Source organism: Corythoichthys intestinalis, chromosome 3, assembly GCF_030265065.1.
Source record: "Corythoichthys intestinalis isolate RoL2023-P3 chromosome 3, ASM3026506v1, whole genome shotgun sequence".
In the NCBI taxonomy this organism is placed as follows: Eukaryota; Metazoa; Chordata; class Actinopteri; order Syngnathiformes; family Syngnathidae; genus Corythoichthys; species Corythoichthys intestinalis.
This window is the reverse complement of record NC_080397.1, coordinates 64,191,917-64,219,490: the sequence shown is the minus strand read 5'-3', so window position 1 is coordinate 64,219,490 and position 27,574 is coordinate 64,191,917. Positions and strand designations below refer to the sequence as shown.

Below are 27,574 nucleotides of genomic sequence, written 5' to 3'. Positions count from 1 at the left end.
TAGCCAGTCGTCATACTAGCTTTGCTTGCTAGCTAGCACAGCTATTCTCCCAGTCCAGCCCAACAACGTCATCACCCCGAGCGTCCATTGCATGTATAAAACATGGCGCCCTCCGTAGGTCAAAACATCTACCAAATTTAATAGATTTTTTAGATTTTTTTTAAAATCAATGGCAATATTTTATGTGTTTCTAATAACATATTTTTGTAAAAAAGAAAACATGTGGCTTATTAGAGCCTATAAGTCATTGAGTCTAAGGTTCCCTTTAAAATTGGACACAATGCCAGTACAATGGGATCTCAAGATACCAAATTAATTAGCTCCCGAGTGGCTTTCTCATCATGATTTTTTTTTTTTTTTTGTAGAATGAGTCATATTTTGTATGTAAATCGCCTAATTCGTTTCAAGCTTTACTAAAACAAAATCTGTCATGTCCTCTGATTGCCTGTGTTTATTTGTAATACTTTGTCCCCTTGTAGTGGCGCTTCAGTGTAGCTCGTTTGTTAGGCTCATTCTACAGACGTTATTACATGACTACTCAAGCTCATAGCAAGCACGTAGTGCTAGAACACGAGCTAACTTCAGCAGCCTATGCTATTTCATCTCGCTGTTTGTACGTTATATTCTTTTGTTCCACGTGCACGAGTGATGTGTTGTATATATTGCATTTTGTTTACATTAAGTCGAACAGTTACATTATTGCATCGCTGCGAGCGGGAATGATATACTACAGTACATATTATCTTTCGTATAACAAATTTTTCTTAAAATGAAGCAAAAAAGCGCCAAAATTTTTCCGTAAATGTTTTTCGTATAGAAGAGCTTTCGTATGTCGAGATGTCACTGTACACCAATTATTAAATCGTTATACTGGCTTCCTGTGAGTCGAAGGACAGACTATAAAGTCTTACAAAACATTTAATGGCCTTGATTTGTTTGAGCCCTTTGAAGCATTGGGTCGTCGGGTCTTTTTCATTTTTTTACATTTTCCTGCAGGTGTTTGACGCAAGGGACTGCACAACAGCTCATGGAATGTACAACTACATCTGCAACCACATCAAGTACGCTACCAACAAAGGCAACCTGAGGTAAATGACAACACAAAACATCTTTGGAATATTAGCCCATCACGACCTAGCCGCTGCTAAACTCTGCCAAATTTGTCTGTCATTGGCTCTCCATCCATCGCCTCCTAATCACAAGTGACACTTCATCTCCGCTCGACGACATCCCACTCATAGTCGATGAGGCCTGACCTTTTGGGACGGGATGACTATCGTTGATAGGCGCCGGCACATCTCCCGTTTGCTTTGTAACAAACATGCGAAGAGCTTCGATTTTTAGGCAGTCGCTTTGTTTGTATCATCTACTCGGTGTCGAAGAAGTTTCTCTTATTCATCAGTCTGGATGAGCAATACCAATGAAGCTTTTGTGCGAGGAGCCTTTTGGTTGGTGGTACATAAATGAGCCCTATTGGTTGGTGTAAACAACAGCTGGTGCAATGTGTCTGAGGGAGCTTGACTCTCAATTCAAATGAATGAATGCTCACAAAAACTGGCCTGAATGGGGAATTTTTGCACCCTCCAAGAGGACTGGACGGGCGAGGCGGGGGGGTTAGCTGAGAATTACGTTTCCCCTCAAGACGATTGGTTGAGCCGGGGGATGGCCGTGTATGGGGCTATACGCTTAAAGTAGAACTTCAAAATATATGACATTGGGCTTAATCGTCAAGTTAGTGAGGATTTCATTAGTCAGTGGAGTCCATTTAAAAAAAAAAAAATCTGTGCAGTTTTTCAGTTATTTGTTAGTTTCAGGGCTCCGGAGTCAGTAGTCCTGAAGTATTCTGACCTTTTAGCCAGATTGCCGGAATCACGCCAGCCAAACCGCCGGACCCGCGCTGGCGCATATCCAACGACCTGGGCCAGCGAGAATTCACAACCCGGCCAAAAGGCCAAACTCCACCCGTACACCTTAGTCTTAACTAGAGCTGGGAATCTTTGGGCACCTAACGATTCGATTACGATTCAGAGGCTCCGATTCGATTATAAAACGATTATTGATGCACCCCCCTCCTTTTTTTTGTTTTTTTGGGGGGGTTTTTTTGTTTTGTTTTGTACATTAGTTCCAAAATTGTTCAAAAATACTCTCAGGCTAAACCAAACTACTATTTCAGTATCAAGTTAACATATAGCAGTAAACAAATATACAAAAATAACAGTAAATAAATAACTCCAGTCCCCATTCTGTATCAGCAGCTTTAAACTACATTCAATTAATTTAATGTTGTGAATCAACCGTTAAAGTTGTTAAAATTGCTCCCGTTATTCCATAATTTCCCTTTTGCCTACTTTCGACATGTGAAAGTTTTAAAACTATTTTAAAGATAGATTCAAGTCAATATTTTACCGATTTAGGAGTATTTTAGATAAAAAGTTAATTAGGTTTGCTTGGAAGTTTCGCTACAACAGCCTTGCAGGGAAATGTACTGCTTTAAGATGGCAGCCGTTTACATCTAGCTTTTTGTAGGTTAAACTGCTAACGCCACCGAATCTACAGTCAATCAATCTAGTCCTATATAAATGATATCTACCATAACATTATGTGGATGTACTTTGTAGCAGCTTTTCGGCAGCAGTCAGGTATGTTGTTGTGTTTTTTTTATCTCGTGGCATGAGTTGAGCTAGAGCCGTGAGTTGAGCATTGGCATTACCCGAGGGGCCGGGTAATGAGAAGCATGATGTTTAGCTACTCTCGCTCCGTTCCTCATTGCGTCCTGAAGACCGCGCAGCGCGCTGAGTGTGTTGTACTTCCGCTTTACTTGGCATATTTCAATAATCGGAATTTGGATGTTTGTGAATCGTTCTCGAATCTTCCACGGCCGAATCGCGAATAATCTAAGAATCGGAAATTTTGCACACCTCTAGTCTTAACCCCTTGTACTGACTCCATTTTGAAAGCTGGAAAAAGGCTTCAAAAAACAAGTTGACAATTTAAAAATGACAGCAATCAGTTAAACCAGGGGTCTCCAAACCGGTCCTCAAGGGCCGCTGTGGGTCTTGGTTTTTGTTCATACCGATCGAGCACAGTTTAACCAATGAGGTTTCTGCTAAAACAAGTAGCACCAGACTGCAATCAACTGATTACACTTGTAAAACACCCGATTGGTGCAAAGGTGTCGTCTTGTTTTGTTGGAACAAAATCCTGCACCCACTGCTGTCCTATGTGGAGTAGTTCGGAGATCACCGAGTTAAACATTCATTGTTTTTGAAGGCTCTCGCGGGGCGGGCTATGTGCAGAAGGAGGGTGTGTTTGGGCATTGTTTAGGATTATTGTCTGTTTGTCGATTGAACAGGAGAATTCGGGAGTTACCGTTGTCAGGGCAACAAGGGTTGTGGATTTTACTACCTCAGCATCAAAGGAGCTCTTGGAGTCTTCAGTCGCGTTATCAGTTGGATATCGGGCGTTCTTCGGTGTTCCTTGTGTTGGGACAGGACATCCCGCCATTTTTTTCTGGACTGTCCAGGAGAATTGATTCCGAGAGTTGGTGGTGCATGCGTGGGCTTGTCAGCGTCAATCTTGCTCAGTCAGTTGCATGATGCACACGTTGGGCTTCCGTGATAAGAAGGCCTCATGTATCTCTTATGCCCTATATTCTGCTTGTTTTTCTTAAACTATGGTAAAAGTTCTATTTAATTTATATTGGGTGTGTTAGAGTACTATACAAACAATAAATACAAGAAATGATTCTGTTCCCTGATTGCTATCAAACTTGGTGTTGTTTTTTTTATCGGGTGTTGTGTTAGTACAGGACGTCCCGCCATTTGATATGGACAGTCCTGAAGAGCTGATTGCGGGATTTAGTGTTGCAGACGTGGGCTGGTAGATGTCTTTCCTATCACCTGGTAGTCAGCATCAATCTTACTCAGTCAGCTGCATGATGCACGAGTTGGGCTTCTGTGGTCAGAAGGCGTCATGTATGTCTTATGCCGTATGTCAATTATATTCTGCTTGTTTTCCTTAAACTATAATATGAATGATATTTATTTTATATTGCTACGTTAGCGTAATACAAACAGTCAAACAGTAGATATAAGAACAGATACTATTCCCTGATTGATTATATTGTGTTAGAGTAATACAAACAGTCAAACGGTAAATACGAGAAAAGATTTACCATCATAAAAGCTATCAGAGAAATCACACACACAGATACAAAATAACGCGACATACTGATTGCTAGATGCAGTCTGTGCCCAATCCACTAATTAAGTTCAGCCATTTTGACAAGGTTAGAGCCGCTGTCACAGGTGGTGATGGCACAACACTATGAGTGTCAATTAATGCTATATTTGAAATGCCTGTGGCCTGGCTACCAGGAGCCGTTTCACTATTATCAGACTCTATCACGATCACTTGCAGCGTGAGCCACGAGCGTTAGTGTAACGGGCTTCTGTTTGTTTGATTTCCTGATAGCCACATGACTTCATAAGTAAGCACTTGGGTGCTTTCTTAAACGGGATCGAGCATAGCCGAACAATGCACAGTCAAAGCAGGCTTAAAAGGCTGAATTTTTTCGTTTTATTAAAATACTGACTTTATCGACATGGTCAAAATTACGTCAGTCATCGTGAACCATCTCGGTAACGGTAAATTTTAGGGAAACCGCCCGGATCTAGTATCAACAGCAACATTTGTAATCCAGTAGCTCTGCAGGGAACAGGCTGCAGAGCTTAGTCATATTTTTTCCACCGGTGTGTTTGTTGTAGGCAGCACCAAGTAAACCACAGTTTGTATTTTTCCTCGTTCTTCATAGGGAATTTGTGGGAACTCTCATTTGCTCATTTCTTCTGTCTGTTTCCACAGCTTCTTAATGCACATTTCAACATGTTGCCATTCTTCAGTCATGACTTAGTAGACTGATGCTGCTTTCGAGGAAGGTGGGAAGTCAAAAGTTTCCAACCTCCGACCAGGAAAAAAATAATAGCGTACCGCTATCAACCAGTGTTGGGCACGTTACTTTAAAAAAGTAATTAGTTACATTACTCAATACTTCTTCCAAAAAGTAACTGAGTTAGTAACTGAATTACTCTATAGTAAAAGTAACTAGTCACCAGGGAAAGTAACTATTTCCGTTACTTTAAAAAGAACTTGTTGTATGTCAAAGAATTTGAAATTTTCTGAGCAGTATTCGAGTCGGTTGAATAAAGAAGAACAGACAGGTAGTTAACTTGTTGGGTGCTTCAGCAGATTTGAATTGCTTACCACAGATGTCGACAAAAGCTTTGCCCCGGGACATAAATTACACATTACATGCAAGTTTTTTCCTTTAATTTCGACAAACTTGAAATAGTGTCTATATCTCCACCTCTTAAGGGACAATTTTTCTTCTGAATGCTCTGCCATCCCGACCCTGTGCATCTGTTTTGCGTGTGTGTGTTTGCCGCACGCGCTGTTCCGGTTTGCTTGTGAAATCACCGGCTCTTATTGGCTTACCACGACACATGACTCTGACCCTCAGCCAATCACAATCACTTCCATCGCATCTCTCGAGGGGCTGCATTCAGGTAGGCTGGTTTCCCGAGAATTCACGTCACCTTCAAAGCGTTTGCCGTCGTCAAGATGGAAGCAGAATTATTGCTGGCTGACAGTGGGAGATGGGAACGAGGCTAGCATCAGGTGTAGCAAACACAGAAACGTTACCAAACTTTGGAAAGCATTGTCTAATTGAATGAGTAGGGACAAACAGCTTGGAGTCAGAAGTACGCGCGCTATTCTCGAACCTGAACGCACCCCAAGTCTTGGATGACAAGTCAACAGAGCAGAGAGTCGACTCGACACGGCTGGTAGTTTCTTCAATTTATTCAGAGTAAGTAACGCACCGCTTTTGACCGTCAGTAACGGTAACGGCGTTGTAACGGCGGAAAAAGTAATTAGTTAGATTACCCCGTTACTGAAAAATAACGCCGTTACGTTACTGCCAACACTGCTAGCAACACGTCACTTTTGCTCAATAATAATCAATACGTTAGCAATTGTGGCTAGGCGGGTCAACCTCCCGTTTGTCCCGAATAGTAAATGAATGGAAATAGTGTACGAACGAGATGTTTACTGAGCTAAACCTACCTATTCTGTCTGAAAATGATGTCCCTGGTGCCAGATTCACTGGTAAAGATGTGGAAGAACATACAAATGTTCAGTTAAAGAGATGGCTTGAGTGTCGAGGGCTGAAAAAGAGCCGACCTGATCCAGAGTTAGCTTTTTTTTATCGATACCTTTTTCTTGTGTGCATTGCCTTACACCACTGACAATGACATTCTCCTCTTTCAACAATCTATCCTTTACCACCATATGCCCTGTCTTTCTTATATATAATATCCTCTGGTTGTCTCTGACCGTTCTTGGGGGCAATTTACATTGCTATTTTTGTGTAACGATCGCAAATGCTACTCGGTGACAGCCAACGAACACTTTTAATTTTTTCATTAATAACAAATCTTAGTTCTATAATTTATTCTCACTACTCGCTTGCTAAAGTTGTTTTTTTAACAGAACAGGTAACAGTGGTAGTCAGATACCATTTAAATTTTTTTCAGGTCATTCATTGTCAGACAGAAGTAGCCCAGCAAAACGCTACGCTAAATAATAAATAAAAATATCCAAATGGCTCACTTCTTCATCCTCTGAAGGACCATGGCCCCCAACAAAATGTTTACCGCATATGAAATGTGAATGGCTTCAAGTTCGGCATTAAACTGGTCTTTTGGACGTCCGCGCAAGATCCATTCTTCAGTTTTGGGAAACATGAAGAAAACATCCTTCATATGTTGTAATTTCTAGAGTCGTTCCAGAGCGGCAGTGTTTGATCGGCATGTTCTTTTTTGAAAGTTTACCGGCGAAATGAAGCAGAAATAACATGGTTTGTATGCGAGGACGTGTCTATAATGTCCCACTCCCGCGTTATGATGGCGACGTCACGGTCTAAAAATAGCATTCGTGCGGCACGCTATTGGAACACCATTTGAACTGGAGGGCCCTAGTCGTGAAGTCTGATTTCCCACCTTCCTTGAATGCAGCGTGAGCACGAGTGGCCAAAGCACTCCTCTCTATTGTGGTCGCATTACGCATCTAAATAAAAATTGTCCAGCAGAATGAAATGAAGTACGGCAGTTTAGTATGACATTGTTTTGTCTGCATGAATATTTGGAACTGCATTTTGAATTTGATCGTTATATCTGTTAATATCATTTTTTTATTGACATGCTAAGATGGGACCATTGACTTGCACTAGCTTAACCACTCCGGAGCCCTGAAACTAACAAATAACTACCACTAACTCTAAGATTAAGCCTAATATAAAAAAATCTGAACTACCGCTTTAAACTCACGATACTATGAACCTCGATATTCTAGGTTCATGAAGCGATAAATCACGATACGATATCAAAAAATATGGAAATTAAATACATTGTAATTAAAACGTCATCGAACAAATGAACTACCATGAAGCTTTGCACTAATTGGCTGCAGAGTTACATTGCATCTCTCACTTTCCTTGGGAGGGGCTGTCAAGGTCTGCTGCCACCTGCTGTCAACACTGTTGTCGTCCAAACATGCCTCATGCCTCCGAGCATGCATTGCGGCAATACAGGTTTAAATAACAAAGTTCATGTTCTTTGCTAATTCTTCAGTTACTGTCCAGTTTAATAGCTAGCTATGCTACTTAGTTTGTTCCTTTGCAATCATTTTAGTTTCTTTTTGAAACAGAGTTTGGATGGCCTTTGATTTGACGATGTGCCATTACTTGTCAATTACATGGAAGCCTCTTCTTCTGCTACACATTGTAAGCTGAAATCGCTCTTCTCTCATGAGTGCCTCAAAGTGATTAGTGACTATGTGCGGTTAAATTTTTGCAGGCTATTTTTCTCAAATCATTTGGCAGTGCATTTGTGCCCCCTAGCAACCTGGTGCCACCAGCGAACGCCTAGCCCGCTCATGCCAGGAACCAATACTCACTATAGTCACAATTTTAACTTCTTCAATTACAAAGGAGGGGAATTTTCTGACTTTAGCTCCTCTTAGAAACCTTAAAACACACACACACATTTTTTTTTTAAAAAACCCATGCAATAGTAACACAAAGAGAGGCCAAAACAACACTTAACAACACGATATGAACCCAGTGGATGTTTCCTCTTTTGCAGGTCGGCCATTACCATCTTTCCTCAAAGGACGGACTGCAAGCATGATTACCGTGTGTGGAACTCTCAGCTCATACGCTACGCCGGATACAAACAGCCCGACGGCAGCATCCTGGGGGACCCGGCTAATGTTGAATTTACTGAGGTGCTTGCACAGACTATTGTATGTTTGGAAATTATTGGCAAATAATCATTATTTAGTGTTTTATACTAACTCACTCATTCCATTTATTACTATAAAGTGGTGTGTTAAGATATGAGTGATATCGGTACTGTATTGTATGCAGTTTGCTGGCAGATGTGGTGTCGAATAACTGTGCAAACAATTGAAGCAGGGCAACGACTATAAAGCTACTCAAAGCGGCAACGAGCTGTAATCACACACAGGGTTGTCAGATGGGACTGTAAAACCTGTCCAGTTGGATAAAAGCAGAGAAAATTAAAGACAATTATTCAAAACACAGAAGTAAATCAACTTTAGAATGGTTTCAGAAGCAGAAATACACGTTCTGGAATCTGGAGCGGCCAAGCCAAAGTCCAGACTTGAAGCGCATTGAGATGCTGTGGCATGACCTAAAGACAGCGATTCATGCCAGACATCCTGGAATCTGATGGTTTTTTAGAGAAAAATGGAAAAATTTCGCAGAGAAGAATGGGCCAAGATTAGTCCTGAACGATGTGCTAGACTGATCTGCAGCTACAGGAAGCGTCTGGTTGAAGTTATTGCTACCAAAGGGGGGGGCCACAAAATATTAAATGTGATGGTTCACTTACTTATTTTTCCCCCCTTCTGTCGTTGTTTGTATACTATCCTCAATAAGATATGAAAACCTATAAATGTTTGGGTGGTTTTAGTTAAACCACTGTTTTTTCATATGTGTGATTTTGACAAAGATCAGATCACATTTGGTTATTTTATGCAAAAATGGAAGAAATTCCAAAAGGTTCAGATACTTTTTGTTACCACTGTATATATTTTCAATTGACAGTGCATCCAATGCATTTTAATGTTATGTCCTTTTTAGAATGTTGTTGAATTTGACCTTTACCCTCCAAATCAGAAATGATATGCAGTTCACAGCACCACTCACTGTGAGAGGCTAAAATGCATACAAGTTGAACCATTAAAACTCATCAAAATGGTTGCTTCCAATACCATTCAAATTTGATTTGATTAACGCACCAAATGCATTTTTCTCCCGCTCCGAGTCTTTCACAAAAGGAACCCGCCCAATCTGGCAACGCTAATCACACACAATAATTTCTTGTCGAATGTTGCAACCCCGCCAACCCCAACCCTGGGATACAAACTCTATGCTGACAGCCTGTCCAAAATTTAACGAAATGTAAAGGAGAGTTGATGGAAATAACTTACGAATAAAAACATGAAATGCTTTCCTCTTGTTAGATTTGCATGCAGCTTGGGTGGAAGGCACCCAAAGGTCGCTTCGATGTGTTGCCCCTCCTGCTGCAGGCCAACGGGAACGACCCAGAACTCTTTGAGATCCCCGAAGACTTGGTCCTAGAGGTGCCGATCACGCACCCCAAGTAAGTCGCACTACTCGGATACAAAAAAAAAAAAAAAAATGCTGCTGACAACTAACCCTGGGCAATAAAAACAATAATTATTGCCATTTAATTTTTGTCAACAGAAATACTATTTGAGAAAAGTCAATAGATTTAAACTGTAATTACACGACCCGAACACCGGAGAGAAGGGGGATGCTAATGCGACATGAACGCTAACCCTGACTGGGTATTCTAATTTTTCGTGTGTCTAAACAGATACACAAGCTCTATGAGCACACTGTGGAACACTGTGAGCAACATCGGATTTGTATGCTGTGGACATAAAAACCAATATCATGCCTGTTCAAAACCTTGTTCATATCACCCAGGCCTACTGACAACCCCCTCTCCTGAATTATTAGTACCATTACCATTTGATGGAGCTTTTTAAGGCAACGCACATCATATAAAATTCCTCAATTTTATTATTTCTTTCAACATCTTACGCTCCACGTTTTTTTGTTTTGTTTTTTCAAAGACTTGCGGTTCCCCCATAATTTTCCAAAAACGTTCCCAATTTTTTCTAATGGGATGCCATTGACAGCCATGTACGTCCAAATTTCTTTCATTTTGTTCTTGTGATTTTATTTATTAATTTTTTACTGTTTACCATGACAGCCCATTGACATTCAACGGGCAACCATGTAAGTCGATGTCATTGACAGCCATGCAACAGGAAATGTCCCCGAAATGTCCCAAAATCAACAGGAAGTAACCTGATATCAACAAGACGTGTGTCTGGAATGTCCCCTAATTACCGGGAAGTAAAGGGACCTGATATCCAGAGGAAGTGTCCCCAAGATGTCCCCAAATCAAATGAAGTGTCCCTGAAATGTCCACAAATCAACATGAAGTGACCAGATATTAGCAGGAAGTGACCTGAAAATTGTCGCAAAACTTTCCCATTCATTTCTAATGAGATGCCATTGACAGCCATGTACGTCCAAATTTCCCAAATTATTTCAAATGGCAGGAAAACGTATGTTGTTGTGATTTTTATTTTTTTTTACTATTTACCATGACACACCATTAATATTGAACTGGCACCCATTTAAGGCAATACCATTGACAGCAATGCAACTGGAAGTTTCCCCGAAATATCCCCAAATAAACAGGAACTGATCTGATATCAACAGGAAGTGTCCCCAAAATGCCCCCAAACCAACAGGAAGTTCTCCAAAAACGTTCCCATTCATTTCTAATGGGATGCCATTGACAGCCATGTAGGTCGATGCCATTGACAGTGATGTAACTGGAATTGTCCCTGAAATGTCCCTAAATCAACAGGAAGTGTCCTCAAATCAACAGAAGTGACCCCAAAATTCTCCCAAAACGTTCCTATTCATTTGTAATGGGATACCATTGACAGTCATGTATGTCCAACTTTCCCATTCATCTTAAATGGCAGGAAAACGTATGTTATTTTTTTCACTATTTATCAAGACAGCCCATTGACATTCAACTGGCACCCATGTAAGTCGATGCCATTGACAGCCATGCAACAAGAAGTGTCCCTGAAATGTCCCCAAATTAACGGGAATTGATCTGATATCAACAGAAAGTGTCCCCAAAATGCTCCCAAACCCACAGGAAGTGACCTGAAAATTCTCCAAAAACCTTTCCATTCATTTCTAATGGGATGCCATTGACAGCCATGTAGGTCCAAATTTCCCATTCTTTTTAAATGGCAGGAAAACTTATGTTCTTGTGATTTTTTTATTTTTTATTTTTTTTAAACCATTTACCATGACAGCCCATTGATATTCAACTGGCATCCATGTAGGTCGATGCCATTGACAGCGATGCAACAGGAATTGTCCCCGAAATTTCCCCAAATCAACAGGAAGTAAAGTGACCTGATATCAACAGGAAGTGTCCTCAAATCAACAGGAAGTGACCCCAAAATTCTCCCAAAACGTTCCCATTCATTTCTAATGTGATACCATTGAGTCATGTATGTCTAAATTTCCCATTCATTTTAAATGGCAGGAGAACATATGTTAGTTATTTTTTTCTCTATTTACCAAGATAGCCCATTGACATTCAACTGGCACCCATGTAAGTCGATGCCATTGACAGCCATTCAACAAGAAGTGTCCCCGAAATGTCCCCGAATCAACAGGAAGCCACCCCAAAACGCCCCAAAATCAACTGGGTGGGTATTAGATCTGTATCTAACACAGCAAAGCTCCATCACAATTTCTCCAGAAATTGCAGTTAGTAGTACTATATGTAGCGATGAGAAATAATGTATTATCATTGTTTAAAAAAAAAAAAAAAAGACATGGTAAGCCTTTATTCGTGTATTCTTTTAACCCAGTACTTGTACTTGGGTCCATTTTTTGATGACTACAATTACTTGGATAATAATTTGAAGTAACTGTACAAACAGATATTCTGGTTTTATGGGAAAATGGCCTCCTTTAAATTTATATAATAAGATTCTTCAACTAGGGCATGAGCGTGTTTAGTACATTTGTCACATGTGTGATCAAGTTTAATGTAGACTTTTATTTTTAGAATGGATTATTTCAACTGGATATGCACATTTCTAGCATGTTGGCATACCTAACCAAGGTTTCATTGCGTTCATGATGTGATGAGCATACATAGTGGTTGATGAGGTTTTTTTCCCCCCTATTCATCTCAAATTGTCCAACGGCAGTCAGTAGTAAATTAGGAGTAAATTAGCCAGTGGATGTCAGCCTCCTGGTGGGGTGGCTTTTTTTTGCACTAATGCTTGTTTTGGCTGTGGCCCCAGTTTACTGGATGGGGAGCTGATTTTTTTTTTTTTTTTTTTTTTTTTTAAACTCGTTTTGTCCAGATGTATCTCGTAGTGTTGGTCTGTATTGTGTTGTGAATTAACAATGACAGGAGCCAGGACTGTTTGACTGCTCTGATAAAAGTTGATAAAAAATCTGCCCATCAAATTTGGGTTTTACAAGTGTGCCCCTGCTCAAATTAAATACAGGTTTTGCCTGGGTTGAGAATGAATTCCGTTCCTACCCTGGCGACGTAACCCGAATTTCCATGTAAGTCAGAATTACACCTTTAAGTACACCTAGATACACTCTTCATCTCAAAATAACTATCCAAAAACATGTATTATACGTCATTGTACTGTCTTCCCCAAGACGTTGGAGCTAAAGACTGAGTTATACTCCTGCGTTGTGGTGACAGCGAAGTGACTACGGCGTTAATGAGCATTTGATAGTTCTGCGGAGAGGGAACGCGTTGCTCTGTAATTCACTGCCAAGCCACTAGGGGGGTGTGGCGTTGTGTTTGTACAGTTTTGGGGCATGCTTGTCGACTTCCTCTAGTTTAACGGGGAAAAAAATGAATAACAGTGCAAGATGGAACGCTTGAATGTGGATCTTCAGCACATCAACATTGAATAAATGTTGACCATACAAATGTTGAGGCCCAGGCGACACAGAACACTGTTTCGAGGCGGTCTGTCCGACTTTTGATGCCGCACAGAGAGTTCTAGCCTCGGGTGGAAACCAGCAAGCTGTGGTGGCTAGCTTCAAACTGGCGTCGAGCACTGCGTCCGGCGTTTTGTCAGAGGTCTGCAAAGCTCTCCTGCCAGATGTGTTTGCCGTGTCCTACAACCAGCTAGTGGGAAGCCATAGAAGATTTCTGGCAGTTGTGGAACTTCCCAAACTGCGTTGGAAGCCTTGATGTTAACGTTATCATGAAAGCATGAAGTGTGACACCTAAATAAGTCACAGACTCACAGCAAACATATGTACACAATAAATGATGACGTGCACCAACCAAAAATACGACATAAAGTGATCAAAAGCTGGCAGTTTTTGGCCGACTGGATCACCGATTCGTGTGGTCATTCGATTCCTAACACCCACATACAGTACTTGGCTCGGCGGTTCTTCCATTTTTTAAATTCAATCGCTGGCCGACCTCCAGCCCCGTATTTTCAGCAATCTCCTCCCACGAATTGCTTGCAATTTGGGAGTCTTCATAATGTCTTGACATGACATTGTAGAAGTTGTCGTACTTGCTTTTCGCTGATACTATTGTCGGCTGGGTCCATTTTTGCGTTTAGCAAAATCATGTTTGACAATGGCGGTGATTTCGCTCTGAACCGGAAACAGTCTGAGCGGACCAATCACAGTCTATTTCCACCATCTCACACGCTTTGACGCGATGCGAAGTCAGAAAATTGTGAAGGAACAAGAGATGCTACGGCGGAGGGTTGTAAATCGGGTCTTCCTTGACTGCGCAGGTCTGCCGCGGAAGCATAACTCGGCCTTAAGTCCTAGCTAGAAGGCGAGCTGAGCTCCGAAATGACGTCCGTGTGGTTTACCGACTTTATTCAGCTGCTCTTCACGGAGGCCTGCAAACTGGGTACCCTAGAGGCCAGGGCCCAGGTGTGCCCGCACCCCCATAAGCTCCACCCCTGACACAATACTATATGGACCTTTTTAAATTTTGTGTACGAGAAATCCTTTCCCTTCAGCAATAATTAAAATAATATAAACCTGAGTCAAACAAAGCTTCCATAAAAAAATACAATCTTGCAAAACTGGTCTAAAAAGTGTCTGAATCGGGGGAAAAATACAAGTCAAAATGAAAAATCCAAACTACTCCTACTCCCTCTGGTCCAGGTACGAGTGGTTCAAGGATTTGGATCTGAAGTGGTACAGCTTGCCTGCAGTCTCCAACATGTTGCTGGAGATCGGAGGACTGGAGTTCACCGGCTGCCCCTTTAGCGGCTGGTACATGGGCACCGAGATTGGCGTCAGGGACTTCTGCGATAGTTCTCGCTACAACATTCTAGAGGTACATTTTTTGACTCTATCATTAGATTTTTAATGCGAAAGGTCACTGTCAAGTTCAAATAATAATCCTTAGGTTGACATTTATACCATTACCCAAAATAAGGAGAGAAGGTATTTAGATTTTGAGAACTTGTGCCGCAAGGAGAACGGGAGGGAACTATACATTGCAATATTAGATTACACTATACAGTTTCCAAGATCGTTCTAAACCTATCTGTCCCACAGCCCTTCTTTTTATTTGGGGGTTGGCCCTAGCAATAGACGGGTGTCTTGCCCTAAAAGGGAAAGGGGAAGCAAGCTGGCGACAGCCCTTCGTTTGTTTGGCTATGTGTATGCATGTAGGTGGAATTATATACATATGTGTCAGCACATTTCATGAAGCAATGGCATTTGGCAAGTAATTAAATGCAACAATATAATTTCTTAAATGTCCCAGACAGTTTAGTTTCTCAATGTCTGTGGCTAGTCCTGGAAGTTGATCTGTGGAACCTAGGCCGGTTGAACCGGTCGGAGTGACAAGGCAGTTTTATCAAGAGTTAAACATGTCTATAGTAATCAATCACCAAAATGTCTTTGTATTGCAATCAATCATGGAACATCTTATTATAGCAATCAATCATCAATTGTAAGCATTCATTGATGAAAGCAAATATTTGATAAACCTTTAATTATCACGGTTTGATGAATGATAAAAATGAATATTTATAGTTTCTCCACATGTTTACAGGATGTCGCTAAAAAGATGTCCTTGGATACACGGAAGACTTCTTCTTTATGGAAAGACCAAGCTCTGGTGGAGATCAATATTGCAGTACTCCACAGTTTTCAGGTGCCTATTTCTTCTTTCTTTGTCAGACGAGAGAGTTCCGTCCGAGCGATTTGTTTGAACGAGGTCATTCTGTTAAAGTGTCATCAACTCATTGGTCTTCATTTTGCATTTCTGGAATACTTGATGTAACTTGTCGTGGTATATCTGCAGAGGTGAGTAGAGTACCTGCTTAGCATCTGTAACTGTTGTCCTATGAATGCATAACAGCCGTGATGAAATATTGTACTTTAGTTCCTCTTTTGTCTTATTGCTTAAATTTACATTAGCACTGGCTTGTAAAAATATTAGAGTTGCTGAGGACAGAAATTCAGATGGCCAAAACTGTACTGTCACGTTATTTCTCGTACGTGTCAACTGATTTACTGACAATTGAAAGTTGAGTGAAGAGGCGCCTTAATCACTCTTGGCTTTTTGTAGCAAACATTTTAAGAATGATCTAAGTCCACAGTCTAAAACCCTAAAACGATTGTTTGCATGGTCAGGTGTGCAAAGTGACCATCGTAGACCACCACTCGGCCACGGAGTCATTCATGAAGCACATGGAGAACGAGTACCGGGTGCGCGGTGGTTGCCCAGGCGACTGGGTGTGGATTGTGCCGCCCATGTCGGGCAGTATCACGCCCGTCTTCCACCAGGAGATGCTCAACTACAGACTCACGCCCTCCTTTGAGTATCAGGTGGGTGCGCCTGCTTCAAAGCCCACTCTATTTTTGCTCCCCCTGGCTTCAAACCCTGACTTGAAACCTTGCTTAAAACCATAACTAGGGCTTTTGAATCTCTTAATCCCAATTTAAAAATCTTTCACCCTAACCTTTGTTTAAACGGCAGATGAGTTTAATTCTTGAGTGTTTTACTCTTTTAAATTGTACTGATTGCATCATTCTCTGTGTCAAAACTCGTATTACAAAACAATTGAATTGACCGCGAGTTACTGCCATAAGAGCACCTTAGCAGACGATGACGTCATTTCCAGAAGACCTCGCCAGCACTTCAATTCAGAAGTATAGCACAACGCAATCCTTGCCATATATTGCAAAGGTTTTCTGGGTTTTACTTATGATGTTCCTCATGCCATCTCGATGTATAGCGATGAATTGCTCAGACAAAACCCTTCCTCTGCAAGGATTTGGACGTCTTTTGTAAAAGTCAAACGGAAGAACTTCCTCGATCGCTTCTTTGTTTTCAACATTTCAACGACGACAGCTTTGAAAGCCTAGGAGAATACAACCTTGGTTTGTCAAAGACGTAAGTAGACCCTGAAGTCAGAATACATCTTGCCTAATGCAATCTTCTGATATAATTGAACAAGCATGACGAAGCATGGAGTTGTTTTTCACAGAAACTGCTGATTGTTAGTTTTGCCTCAGATAAACATGGACTTTTAACTGCCAACCAGCAAGGCTCATGACCTATTTTGCAAGATTCGCAGGAAGAGTTTATCACAAACACACCTCCTTATTTGTATAAAAGGAAGGCAGAGTCATCTGTTCAGCGTACATTCTCTACACGGCTCGTTCTGTAACTGAATGCACCCAGAAAGTTCTGAAATTAAAAAAGCACAGTATTGATTTCTTGCCTCCAGTTTTTATTCAGCAATCCAGTCTAACTGTCTCACCTGAATTGAAAACGAACATGTGGAGGACCTGAAAGACCCTGAAACCTGAAACAACCCTTACTTTATTAATTCATTAGTGCTCCAGCTAGGATCAGGGCATCCCATCCCTGTGCGTCGAGCTGACCAAATGAACCAGGTTTGTCCTATGCTGGCCATCTTGTGCCAGTTACTCTGCATCCTCCACGGTAGCTTCATGTTGTTGGAGGGCTTCCCTCGTGGTCGTCTCCAGCCTGCGGCCTTTGGGTCAAACTGGAGGATGGCTCGTGTCGGATGGTCGGGAGGCAGACGAAGGACATGGCCGAACCAGCAGGTGCGGTGTTTTGCGACCAAAGAATATGCTCGGGGCTGGCGCATGTGTGTTCCCATGGTCCTGGAGAGCGAAACCGTCAGGAGCTTGCTCCTCGTAAAGTCATCCAAGGCAGGCCGTTCTCCAGGGTAAGTTCCAGACAGGCAAAAGACACCAGCGTGTCAATGCGCTGTGAGGTGGTAGCCCCACCAAATGACTATCTTGCAGAGGGCTAGCATCACACCCATGAGAAAAAACTTTGTTTGGAAACTGACCAGAGAAAGAAGACCGTTACTCGCTTTTCTAATTCTGAAATTTGATGCAATTCAGTTTATAGGAGGGCAAATCCTACTGCCTGTTCGTTGTTATTTTTGCTTGCCTGTCATAGGTTGATAGGACAGCTGAAAAGTCATCTATTAATGTGAATTTTAAACATTAGTAGATCTGTCTAACTACTGTCAGTTTTGCTAACTATATCACAGACTGACTGGGAAAAGAAAGATTCCGAGAGAAATCATGATGCTAGCCATAGGCTTACCACTCTTCCTTTTGTTAAATATTGAGCTGCCAATCGGTGTCATTGCTCCGTCTGCTGTGCCGAGTAAATCCTTGTAGTCTGACGCCTCAGGTTCAAACATGTAGGGATTAATTGTAGATAATCTTTTCTGGGAGCCCTCGTAGTCGCTCCTTTTGCTGAAAATATCACTATCGTTGTTGCTAATATCTATTAGGTTGACCATGTTATCTGTTGCCTTCTGTAAAGGACTTCACACTTCCGGGTTTGGGAGGGCAATATTGATGGAGTGCTAAAAAGTTTTAATTAAAAAAAAAAAAAAAAAATCAAATTCTTCTTGCAGTTGCGCTTTAGAAATGTCGTTTCGACGAACTCGTCCAAAGTTTGAATTCGTCGAATTACACCAAAATCAGACACTCTTCATCTGCCCTTTAAAGCTCTTAAAATGCTATCGTGTTTGCCTTAAAAGTTTCTCACAATAGCGTTGCTTTGTCTGAGTAAGGTGCAAGTGTGCCACACTGTCTCGTCTGCCGCAGGTGGATCCGTGGCACAGTCACGTCTGGAAAGGAGTCAACGGGACGCCTACCAAGAAACGAGCCATTGGCTTCAAGAAACTTGCCAAGTAAGTGATTGCCAATTGTTGTGTCCACTCAAAATGTCCTGCTCAATTAAATGTGTTCATCTTACCATATGTGCTGTACACCTCTAGGGTAGAAAAGTTGTCTTTTGACCTGTGAATTACAAAAGCATTTAAACCCCAGCTACACAGAGGCTCAATAAAACACAGAAACTTTTAGGCAAAGACCACACTTACGTGTACGCACACACAAATACACTGGATTGATGTATACATAGAAATTTCATTTCATCTGTACCCGCAATCTTGAGCTGAAGCTAACCCCTCACATCACACATGCTCCCACACAATAGAAAATCAATCTTAGACAATCATCTTCCATACGGCGTATCCACACGAAGGTCGCGGGGGTGCCGTAGCTTATCTGGGCTGACGACGGGCAGGAATTGCGTTATACGTCAGCTGTTCGGAAACGTGGAGAAATCGGAGTTAAATGTGACACTTGCAAGGAAATGAGCTAAGCGATCCATCACGTGAGGCTGGAACAATCTCTCTTGTGTACTTGACTGTGAAGTGTATTCGGTCAGCGCCTGCGGGAAGGAAGGGCGTGCTAATCACACCTTTGTTTAGTGGCTGCGCATTGCACGTACGCTATTGAAGTGGATGGCCTGGAGGAGATAACGAGCAGGCTGTCTCACGGCCTCCTCGGGCGAAGCTAGCTGAGTGGAACAGATGCATATATCGCCTTTCATAATACATGACTAGAGGGTTGGGGGCGGGGTTTACATGGAAACTAGCAATTTACTGTAAAACAATATATAATTGTTTAGTTTAGTCACATCATCCAGAAAATTCAATCCATGGCGTATACAAACAGGTCGAATTAGACCTCTAGGAAGCAATTTAAAGCTGCTAATAGGGGGCCCAGTTTTCTACTTATATAAAATATTGGCTGGACATATTTATATATATAGACCACCTACTGTGGTATGAAAAAGTATCCGAACGTTTTGGAATTTCTCACATTTCTGCAAAAAAAAAATCACCATCAAATGTGATCTGATCTTTGTCAAAATCACACAGATGAAAATAAAGTGTCTGCTTTAACTAAAACCACCCAAACATTAATAGGTTTTCATATTTGAATGTGGATAGTATGTAAACAATGACAAGTGGGAAAAATAAGTAAGTGAACCCTCTGGCCTAATGGTAACCAATTTTTACCAAATATTTTAAGTCAGGTGTGTGCCCAATCACTGATGAGTGCTTCAAAGCTGCCCTGCCCACTATAAAACACACACCTGGTAAGAAATGTCTTGTTGAGAATCATTCTGATTTGCATCATGGCTCAGTCAAAAGAGGTCTCTGAAGACCTGCGATCATGGATTGTTGATTTGTAAAGAGCTGGGAAAGGATACAAAACCATCTCTAAAAGTCTGGATGTTCATCAATCAACAGTCAGAGAAGTTGTCTACAAATGGAGAGAGTTTGGCAATGTTGCTTCCCTTCCGAGGAGTAGCCAGCAAAAGATGATGCCAAGACTTCAGCGCAGAATACTCAGAGAGGTCAAAAAGAACCCTAGAGTGTCAGCGAAAGACTTACAGAAATCACAGGCACAGTCCAATATGTCACATTAAATATATGTAAAACTATGGCCAAGAATGCTGTTCATGGGGAGGACTCCACGAAGGAAGCCACTGCTGTCTTTTAAAAAAAAAAAAAAAAAAAAAAACATTGTTGCTCGTTTAATGTTCGCAAATAGGCATTTGGACACGCCACAGACGTTTTGGCAAACTATTTTGTGGACTGATGAAACCAAAGTTGCCTTGTTTGGGAGTAATACACAACGTCATGTGTGGAGGAAAAATAGAACAGCTCACCAACATGCACACCTCATCCCCACCGTGAAGCATGGTAAAGGGAGCATCATGATTTGGGGCTGTTTTGCTGTTTCGTGGCCTGGACAACTTGCAATCATTAATGGAAGAATGAATTCAAAAGGATGTTTTGCAGGAAAACCTGAGGCAGTATGTCAGACAGTTGAAGCTAAACAGAGGATGGATGCTGCAACAAGACAATGATCCAAAACGCAGACGTAAATCAACTTCAGAATGGTTTCAGAAGAACAAAATATATACGTTCTGCAGTGGCCAAGTCAAAGTCCCGACTTGAACCCCATTGAGATGCTGTGGCATGACCTAAAGACAGCAAATCATGCCAGACATCCCAGGAATCTGATTAAACAACAGCAGTACAGTGAAGACAACTGCGGATTATAGTCCAGTGCGGCTTACCTATGAACAAATGCCGTTTTCATGTCAAATTTAGTGGGTGGCGGCTTAGTTAGGTGCAATTTATCATCCGAAAATTGTGGTAACTGGTCTGGAAGTAGTTTTGGAACTTGAACATTCTGGAAGTAGAGGCGTGTTTCCATGTAAATGCCGTAATCCGTTGCAAGCCCTCCAGAATTCAGACATAAATCTTTTATAAAGCATAAGAATGCATCAAAACATGTAACAAATGTTAATATTAGATTATTGCACAATAAACATAAAATGAAAGTTGTGTATCACGTAAAAAACCAAGAATAAAAGTTAATACTCATGTAAAGCTGTCTGAACACGAGGGGTGAATTAAGAGGACGCTGGAGTACACACATACATGACATACAGTACAGGTCTCCCTCTTAGCCAACTGGATGCCTGGAATGCTAGGCAAGAGCCAATGGCAAAGCAGCTATAAATGTTCCGTTCTGTAAACTCTGGGAGCTACCAGCTATTCTGTATTTTTGCATTTCGTTTCCTGAAATTTCTTTCGTAATGGGCAATATTTTCCCGTTCAGGGCATATCTTGGCCTGAAAATTCCTCAAGTAGAGACGTTTGTAAGTAGAGGTACCACTTCTCTATTACGTAGTTTCTATAAAATTGCATGGTGTCGATAAAAAAGCGCCAAACACACTCAATTTGTGATGTATCGTTTGGGCATTAAAATAGTAGCAATTGTAGCAACCACGACTTTACAACTCATCAGAACAATTTTCAGTCGGATCAATACTGGCACACGTGCCAGGTCACTAGCGCATCATCCTTGTCTTTGTGCAAATAGGGCGGTGAAGTTCTCAGCCAAGCTGATGGGCGCTGCCATGGCCAAGCGCGTCAAAGCCACCATCCTGTTCGCCACTGAGACGGGCAAGTCTCAGGACTACGCCAAGACGCTGTGTGAAATCTTCAAGCACGCTTTTGACGCAAAGGTACACTCTTGCCCGTGCCTTGCGTCATGTGGCTTGTCAGAGAAACTCGCCAACGCTTTTGTCGGTCAGGGGGAGGGGCGGGGCTCAATTTTAAGCATCCCGAGCACACGCACAAAAAAAAAACATTCAAGCGTTGCGCGCTTTGCCTCAGGGTATGTCTTTCGCGCGAGTGTCTGGAATGCAGATGTGTGGGTGTGCGAATGCTGCGTGTGGCGGAACGTGTAGAACGCCCGTGGTGGCTCTACAATCAAACTCCTTTCCTCTTCATTAATGTCGGTCACATGCTTATGTGGTTATAAAATGTCCACTAAACTAGGGGTGTCAAACTCTGTTTCAATGGCAATTCACAATTATGCCAATTAGATCTCACGTGGGCCAGACTAGTTTATTTTTGGCCAAATAATTTAACTCACTGGCTGCTTGTGACGGCGCTTGACTGGTAGGGGTCGAATGAAAATGCGTTCCCTAGGCTTATTTTAGCCATTTCAAAAAATGTGTTCGTCATCGTCTAGTTTTAGTCGACGAATACTCAAAATATTTTGGTCTGTAAATGTAAAGGTTTTAGTCCAAATATAAGGGTTTCCAGCAATTTGAAATGAACGCCAGTCCTCTCGAGGTGGGTTGGACACTCTTCCACTCTGGATCGACTTTGTAGACGTGTCATCGGCCGCATGTCTTGGACACTCAGGTGAAGAGAGTGTCAGGGAAGTTCAAGTTTGAACTCAGAGACAAGTATCAATCAATAGCTCAGATAAGAGAAAGAATCAAACCCAGCCAAGAATTGCCTGCTTCGAAGACTTTATGAACAAGATATACTGTATATCAAGGGTACAAAAATGATGTGATCAAGGCTAGTGCTGTGATCACTCAGAAGTACAAAGGAGTACAATAGAGGCTGGACATTTATACTGTTGAAAGGGTGTTACCTAAGGATGCTTACTGTGAAACAGAAGTGAAACTTATTACAGCCCAACCTGGGGATTTTCCACTAAAAAACATCCAAAGCTGGGACCTTGAGCATTAGCCGTAGCTGGCACGAGAGAGAGTAAAATCAGATAAGGGAGTCCACAGAAACTTTGTATTATGTTCAAAGAAATGGATAGAGCAAACAAACATGAATGGATACAGTCACAACCCAAATGAATATAGTTTAACAACAGTTGTGTGTTTTATAAGCATGAATAAAATATTCTTTCACAGATAGTCAGCTGTAAACCGATCAACACCTGTTGGTGAGTTGGCTTCCATGATGGGGGAAGATGCCGGTCCGGCCCAGCAGACCGAAACATTTTGTGAGGGTTTGCTGGGAACGCCTGGCAGAGTCCCCTGTCCGGAGGAGCTCACGTCTCTGGTAGAGCTTCGCCCGTGTCCAGGGAGAGGCGGGGGGCATTGAGTCTGAGTGGACCATGTTCCACGCCTCTATTGCTGAGGCGGCGTAAAGGACCTGCAACCGCAAGGTGGTGGTTTGTGACTGTCATGGCAGCAATGCCAGAACCCACTGGTGGACAACAGCGGTAAGGGATGCCATCAAGCTGAAGGAGTCCTATTGTGCCTTTTTGGCTTGTGGGACTCCAGAGACAGCTGATGGGTTCTGTCTGGCCAAGTGACACGCAGCTTTCGTGGTCACTGAGGCAAAACCGGGCATGAGAGGAGCTCGGTGAGGCCATGGAGAACTGCTTCCGGACAGCTTCAAAGGAATTCTGGTCCAACCCCTCAGGAGGGGAAAGCAGTGCACCACCAACACTGTGTATAGTGTGGATGGGGCTCTGCTGACCTCGACCTGGGATGTTGAGAGTCAGTGGGCCGAATACTTTGCCGACACACCTTCCCCTGGGGACTCTGAGGCGGGTCCTCCTATCTCGGGGGTTGAAGTCACAGAGGTGGTTAAAAAGCTCCTCGGTGGCAAGGCCCTGGGGGTGGGTGAGATAAGCCTGGAATTTTGTAAAGGCTCTGGATGTTGTGGAATTGTCTTGGTTGACATGCCTCTGTAACACTACGTGGACATCGGGGACAGCGCCTCTGGATTGGCAGACCAGGGTGGTGGTCCCTCTTTTTAAGGTTTAAGGATTTTTTAGGGTTTCAAATACAGGGGGTTCACACTACTCATCTTCCCTGGGAAGGGTGTACTCAGGGGTGCTGGAGAGGACGGTCCGTCCGTCGTGAAGTCGAATCTCTGATTCAGGAGGAGCAGTGTGGTTTTCCTTCCGGCCGCGGAACAATGGATCAGCTCTATACCATCAGCAGGGTTCTGGGCGGGTCATGGGAGTCCGTCCAACCAGTCTACATGTGTTTAGCGGACTCAGAAGATGTTCGACTGGCCTTTGCAAGGCAAAGCCCCATCTAATTAAACATGACAAAAATATCTCTTATGACATTTTTAAGGGTTTTTGCTCAAAACATAGCTGAACCTCATTGAAATAATTGTTAGTAGAAAATCCAATCCTACAATATTGTATTTCATAATAAACTTATTTAGTAAGACCTAATACAGCGCTCTCAAACCTCTGCTCACAAGTCAAAGTATCTAAAAAATCGACCAAAGAACTTGGCTAACTCTTATCTTGAGGCATTTTTTTCCTCTTCCCCCGCGTGTAGGTGATGGCCATGGACGAGTACGACGTGGTGGACCTGGAACACGAGACGCTGGTGCTGGTGGTGACCAGCACATTCGGCAACGGCGATCCACCTGAGAACGGAGAGGTCTTCTGTGTTTCATTTTGACCCTTTCCAACTTGGCGCCATTTGTACTTTTGGGTGACAATATTTGAGACGGCACTACGAGTCATGTTTTTTTTCCATCATGGTTTTCAGTTCTGTTCAGTGATAGTCATTTTTTTGTCAATCTAAAGACAAAAGAGGTGTTGCAGTAACTTGTTACATTTGAGTAACCTTTGGAGAAAAATGTACTTCTAAGAGTAGTTTTACAACATCATACTTGGAGCAAAGGAACACTACTCTTACTCCGCTACTTTGGGCTACGCTAGAGTTGTTAGATTTTCCTCTTTATTAGAGTTGTCCGCTAATGACTTTTTAACCGATATCCCGAAGTTGACCAACTCCAAAAATCTGATATCGATATACGCGGTTGTGGACTTAACATAAAATGAGCCAAAATGCCCGTAATCAAACAAAAGGTATAAGCGCCACTAGGGGGCGACAAAGCATTACAAACGCAGGCAAGCAATCATAGGACCAGAGTACAGACGATGCCAATGAGTGACAATTCCTAAGATGCGTTTTAATTTAAAAAAAAAACAAAAAACAAAACTATTTGATTTCAAGCTCTCACCCAGTTATCATTTGGCACTGGTAGACCACGGAAAACCAGAGATATGATCCTTTTCATTTCATGGTAAGAAACATGTTTGCCAATGCCCTTTGGACGGCTGTTGTTTCATTTTTGTGGATGTTTTGCCTAATATGGTCAAGTAATAGGTTAAAGTACAGTATACTAATTAGAGCCGTCTGGAAGTCAACTTTCGGATCCAGGAGAAGCAGTGTGGTTTTTGTCCCAGCTGTGGAGAAGTGGACCAGCTCTACACCCTAGGCAGCGTCCTCGAGGGTGCATGGGAGTTTGCCCATACGATCTACATGTGTTTTGTGGACTTGGAGAAGGCGTTCAACAGTGTCCCTCGGGGAGTCCTGTGGAAGGTGCTTTGGGAGTACGGGGGACCAAGCACCTTGGTAAGGGCTGTTTGATCGTTGTACGACCGGCGTTTGATCCGCATTGCCGGCAATAAGTCAAATTCGTTCCCAGTGACGGTTGGACTCCACCAAGGTTGCCCTTTGTCACAGATTCTGTTCATAACTTTTATGGACAGAATTTCTAGGCACAGCCGAAGCATTGATGGGGTCCAGTTTGGTGTCATCTCTGCTTTTTGCAGACAATATTGTGCTGTTGGCTTCATCAAGCCGCGATCTCCACCTCCCACTGGAACGGTTCGTAGCCGAACAACTGGCAGAGAACATCACTACCAACATTCAGGGGGGAGCCTGTGGAGGTGGTGGGGAGTATAGATATTTGGGTACAATCTTCGATGGCCTCCTGAGGTTTTCCTCTAACACGGGGGAGATCCTCGGGAAGTGCCATCAGAGGCAATATCTGCTCAGATAGCTGACATCATTTGGAGTAAATATATTCTCCTCACCTTCTACCACACCTTCATTGAGAGCATCTTAACATTCTCATTCATCTCCTGGTTTCATTCCATCACCCTGCAAGATCGCACACGTCCACTCACAGTCACCAAGGTCTGTTCTAAAATCATCGGCCATCCAGTTAGAACTCTACCTGCTTTTTGCGAACAACAGACCATCCACCTTGCTCACAGGATCCTTCACAACCCTCACATGCACTTCACTCCGTGTTCGAGTGGCTCCCATCAGGTCGCAGGCCGCGATGCCCACGCTGCAGAACACAAAGAAGGAGGGCCACCTTTGTCCCCAGAGCAGTCCTGCTCCTGAACAATGACCCCGCCTTGTCCCAACTGCCACTGACGGACTGAATGCATATAGCACTTTAACATCATGCATAGAGCACTTTTTATTTAGCAGTAATTTGATATTTATACTGTAGCACTTTGTGTGTTTTTATATTGTTGTTGGTGTAATTGTCCTGCAATGCTGCCGGTTATGCCCCTCGGGGACAAAGTGAATTTGAATTTGAATGTGAAGCGTTCGGGATGAAGATAAGTGCCTCTAAATCCAAGACCGTGGTCCTCAGTCTGCAAAGGGTGACGTTCCCTCTCCGGGTCGGGGAGGAAATCCTGCCCAAAGCGGAGGAGTTTAAGTATCTTGGGGTCTTGTTCAGGAGTGAGGGCAGGAGGGAACGGAAGATCGACAGGCTGATCGGTGCAGCAGCCGCAGTGATGAGGACTCTGCACCGGTCCGTTGTGGTGAAGGAGGAGCTGAACCAAATGTGAATCTCTCTATTTACCAATCGATCTATGTTCCTACCTTCATCTATGGTCACGAGCTGTGGGTCGAGACTGAAAGAACAAGCTCTCACGGCCGAAACGACTTTCCTCCGCAGGGTGTCCGGGCTTTCCCTTAGACATAGTGAAAAGCTCTGTCATCCGGGAGGGACTCTGGGTCTAGCCGCTGCTCATCTGCATTGAGTGGAGCCAGCTGAGGTGACTCGGGCATCTGGTTTGGATGCCTCTCTGGAGAGGTGTTTCGGGCATGCCCCTTCAGCAGGAAGCCCCACAGATGACCCAGGACACGCTCTCGGCTGGCCTGGGAACGCCTTGCTGTTGACCCTACGACCTGACTCCGGATTAAGTGGCAGATAATGAATGGATTATAATAAGAGTTCATATAGATGACTCTGTGCCGAGAAAAATATATACCATTGTTTAAAAACAAAAAATCAGACATTGAAGGCAGTTGCTCACAACTTGAGTATTCTTTTCACCGAATACTTTTTTACTTGAGCAATTTTTTTGGATGACTACTTCAATATTATTTTGAAGTCAATCTACTCTTCAGTACAATTTTTGGTTACTCTGAAAGTACATGGGCGCCTATTTTCTTACAACCATCGTGAACTTGTGTTGAGACTGTTCATTGACCCTCAATCCCTTGCTTGTCATTGCAGAAATTCGGCGCTGCCTTGATGGAGATGCGGCACCCGACAACAAACACCGAAGACAGAAAGTTGGTTGGAGCCACAGCAATGGATTTTTCTTCAACTTGTAGGAATTTCAATGGAGTAAAGTCATTTTTCTTCTCCGGACAGGACCTACAAAGTTCGTTTCAACAGCGTGTCCTCATACTCTGATACCAGGAAGTCGTCCAGCGATGAGCCAGAAGCCAAAGTCAACTTTGAGAGCACCGGACCGCTCGCCAACGTCAGGTACAAGCGAGCTCAAAGTCATTTTTGAGTGGATGAAGGGGAAGAGGAATACAATGGGATCAAAATCAAGCCAGAGGAC

General features: G+C 42.7%; 1 protein-coding gene across 1 annotated transcript in view; it reads left to right on the top strand.

Moving 5' to 3' along the window:
* The window catches only part of nos1 (nitric oxide synthase 1 (neuronal)), a 153,227-nt gene that overhangs the window by 73,405 nt on the left and 52,248 nt on the right, over positions 1-27,574 (top strand). The window contains exons 7-17 of the mRNA XM_057831649.1: positions 997-1,088; positions 8,202-8,343; positions 9,607-9,746; positions 14,396-14,570; positions 15,297-15,398; positions 15,881-16,075; positions 18,350-18,435; positions 21,497-21,641; positions 24,237-24,341; positions 27,238-27,296; positions 27,379-27,495. Coding sequence (XP_057687632.1) covers positions 997-1,088; positions 8,202-8,343; positions 9,607-9,746; positions 14,396-14,570; positions 15,297-15,398; positions 15,881-16,075; positions 18,350-18,435; positions 21,497-21,641; positions 24,237-24,341; positions 27,238-27,296; positions 27,379-27,495 — 1,358 coding nt within the window. The remainder of the gene's footprint in view (positions 1-996; positions 1,089-8,201; positions 8,344-9,606; positions 9,747-14,395; positions 14,571-15,296; positions 15,399-15,880; positions 16,076-18,349; positions 18,436-21,496; positions 21,642-24,236; positions 24,342-27,237; positions 27,297-27,378; positions 27,496-27,574) is intronic.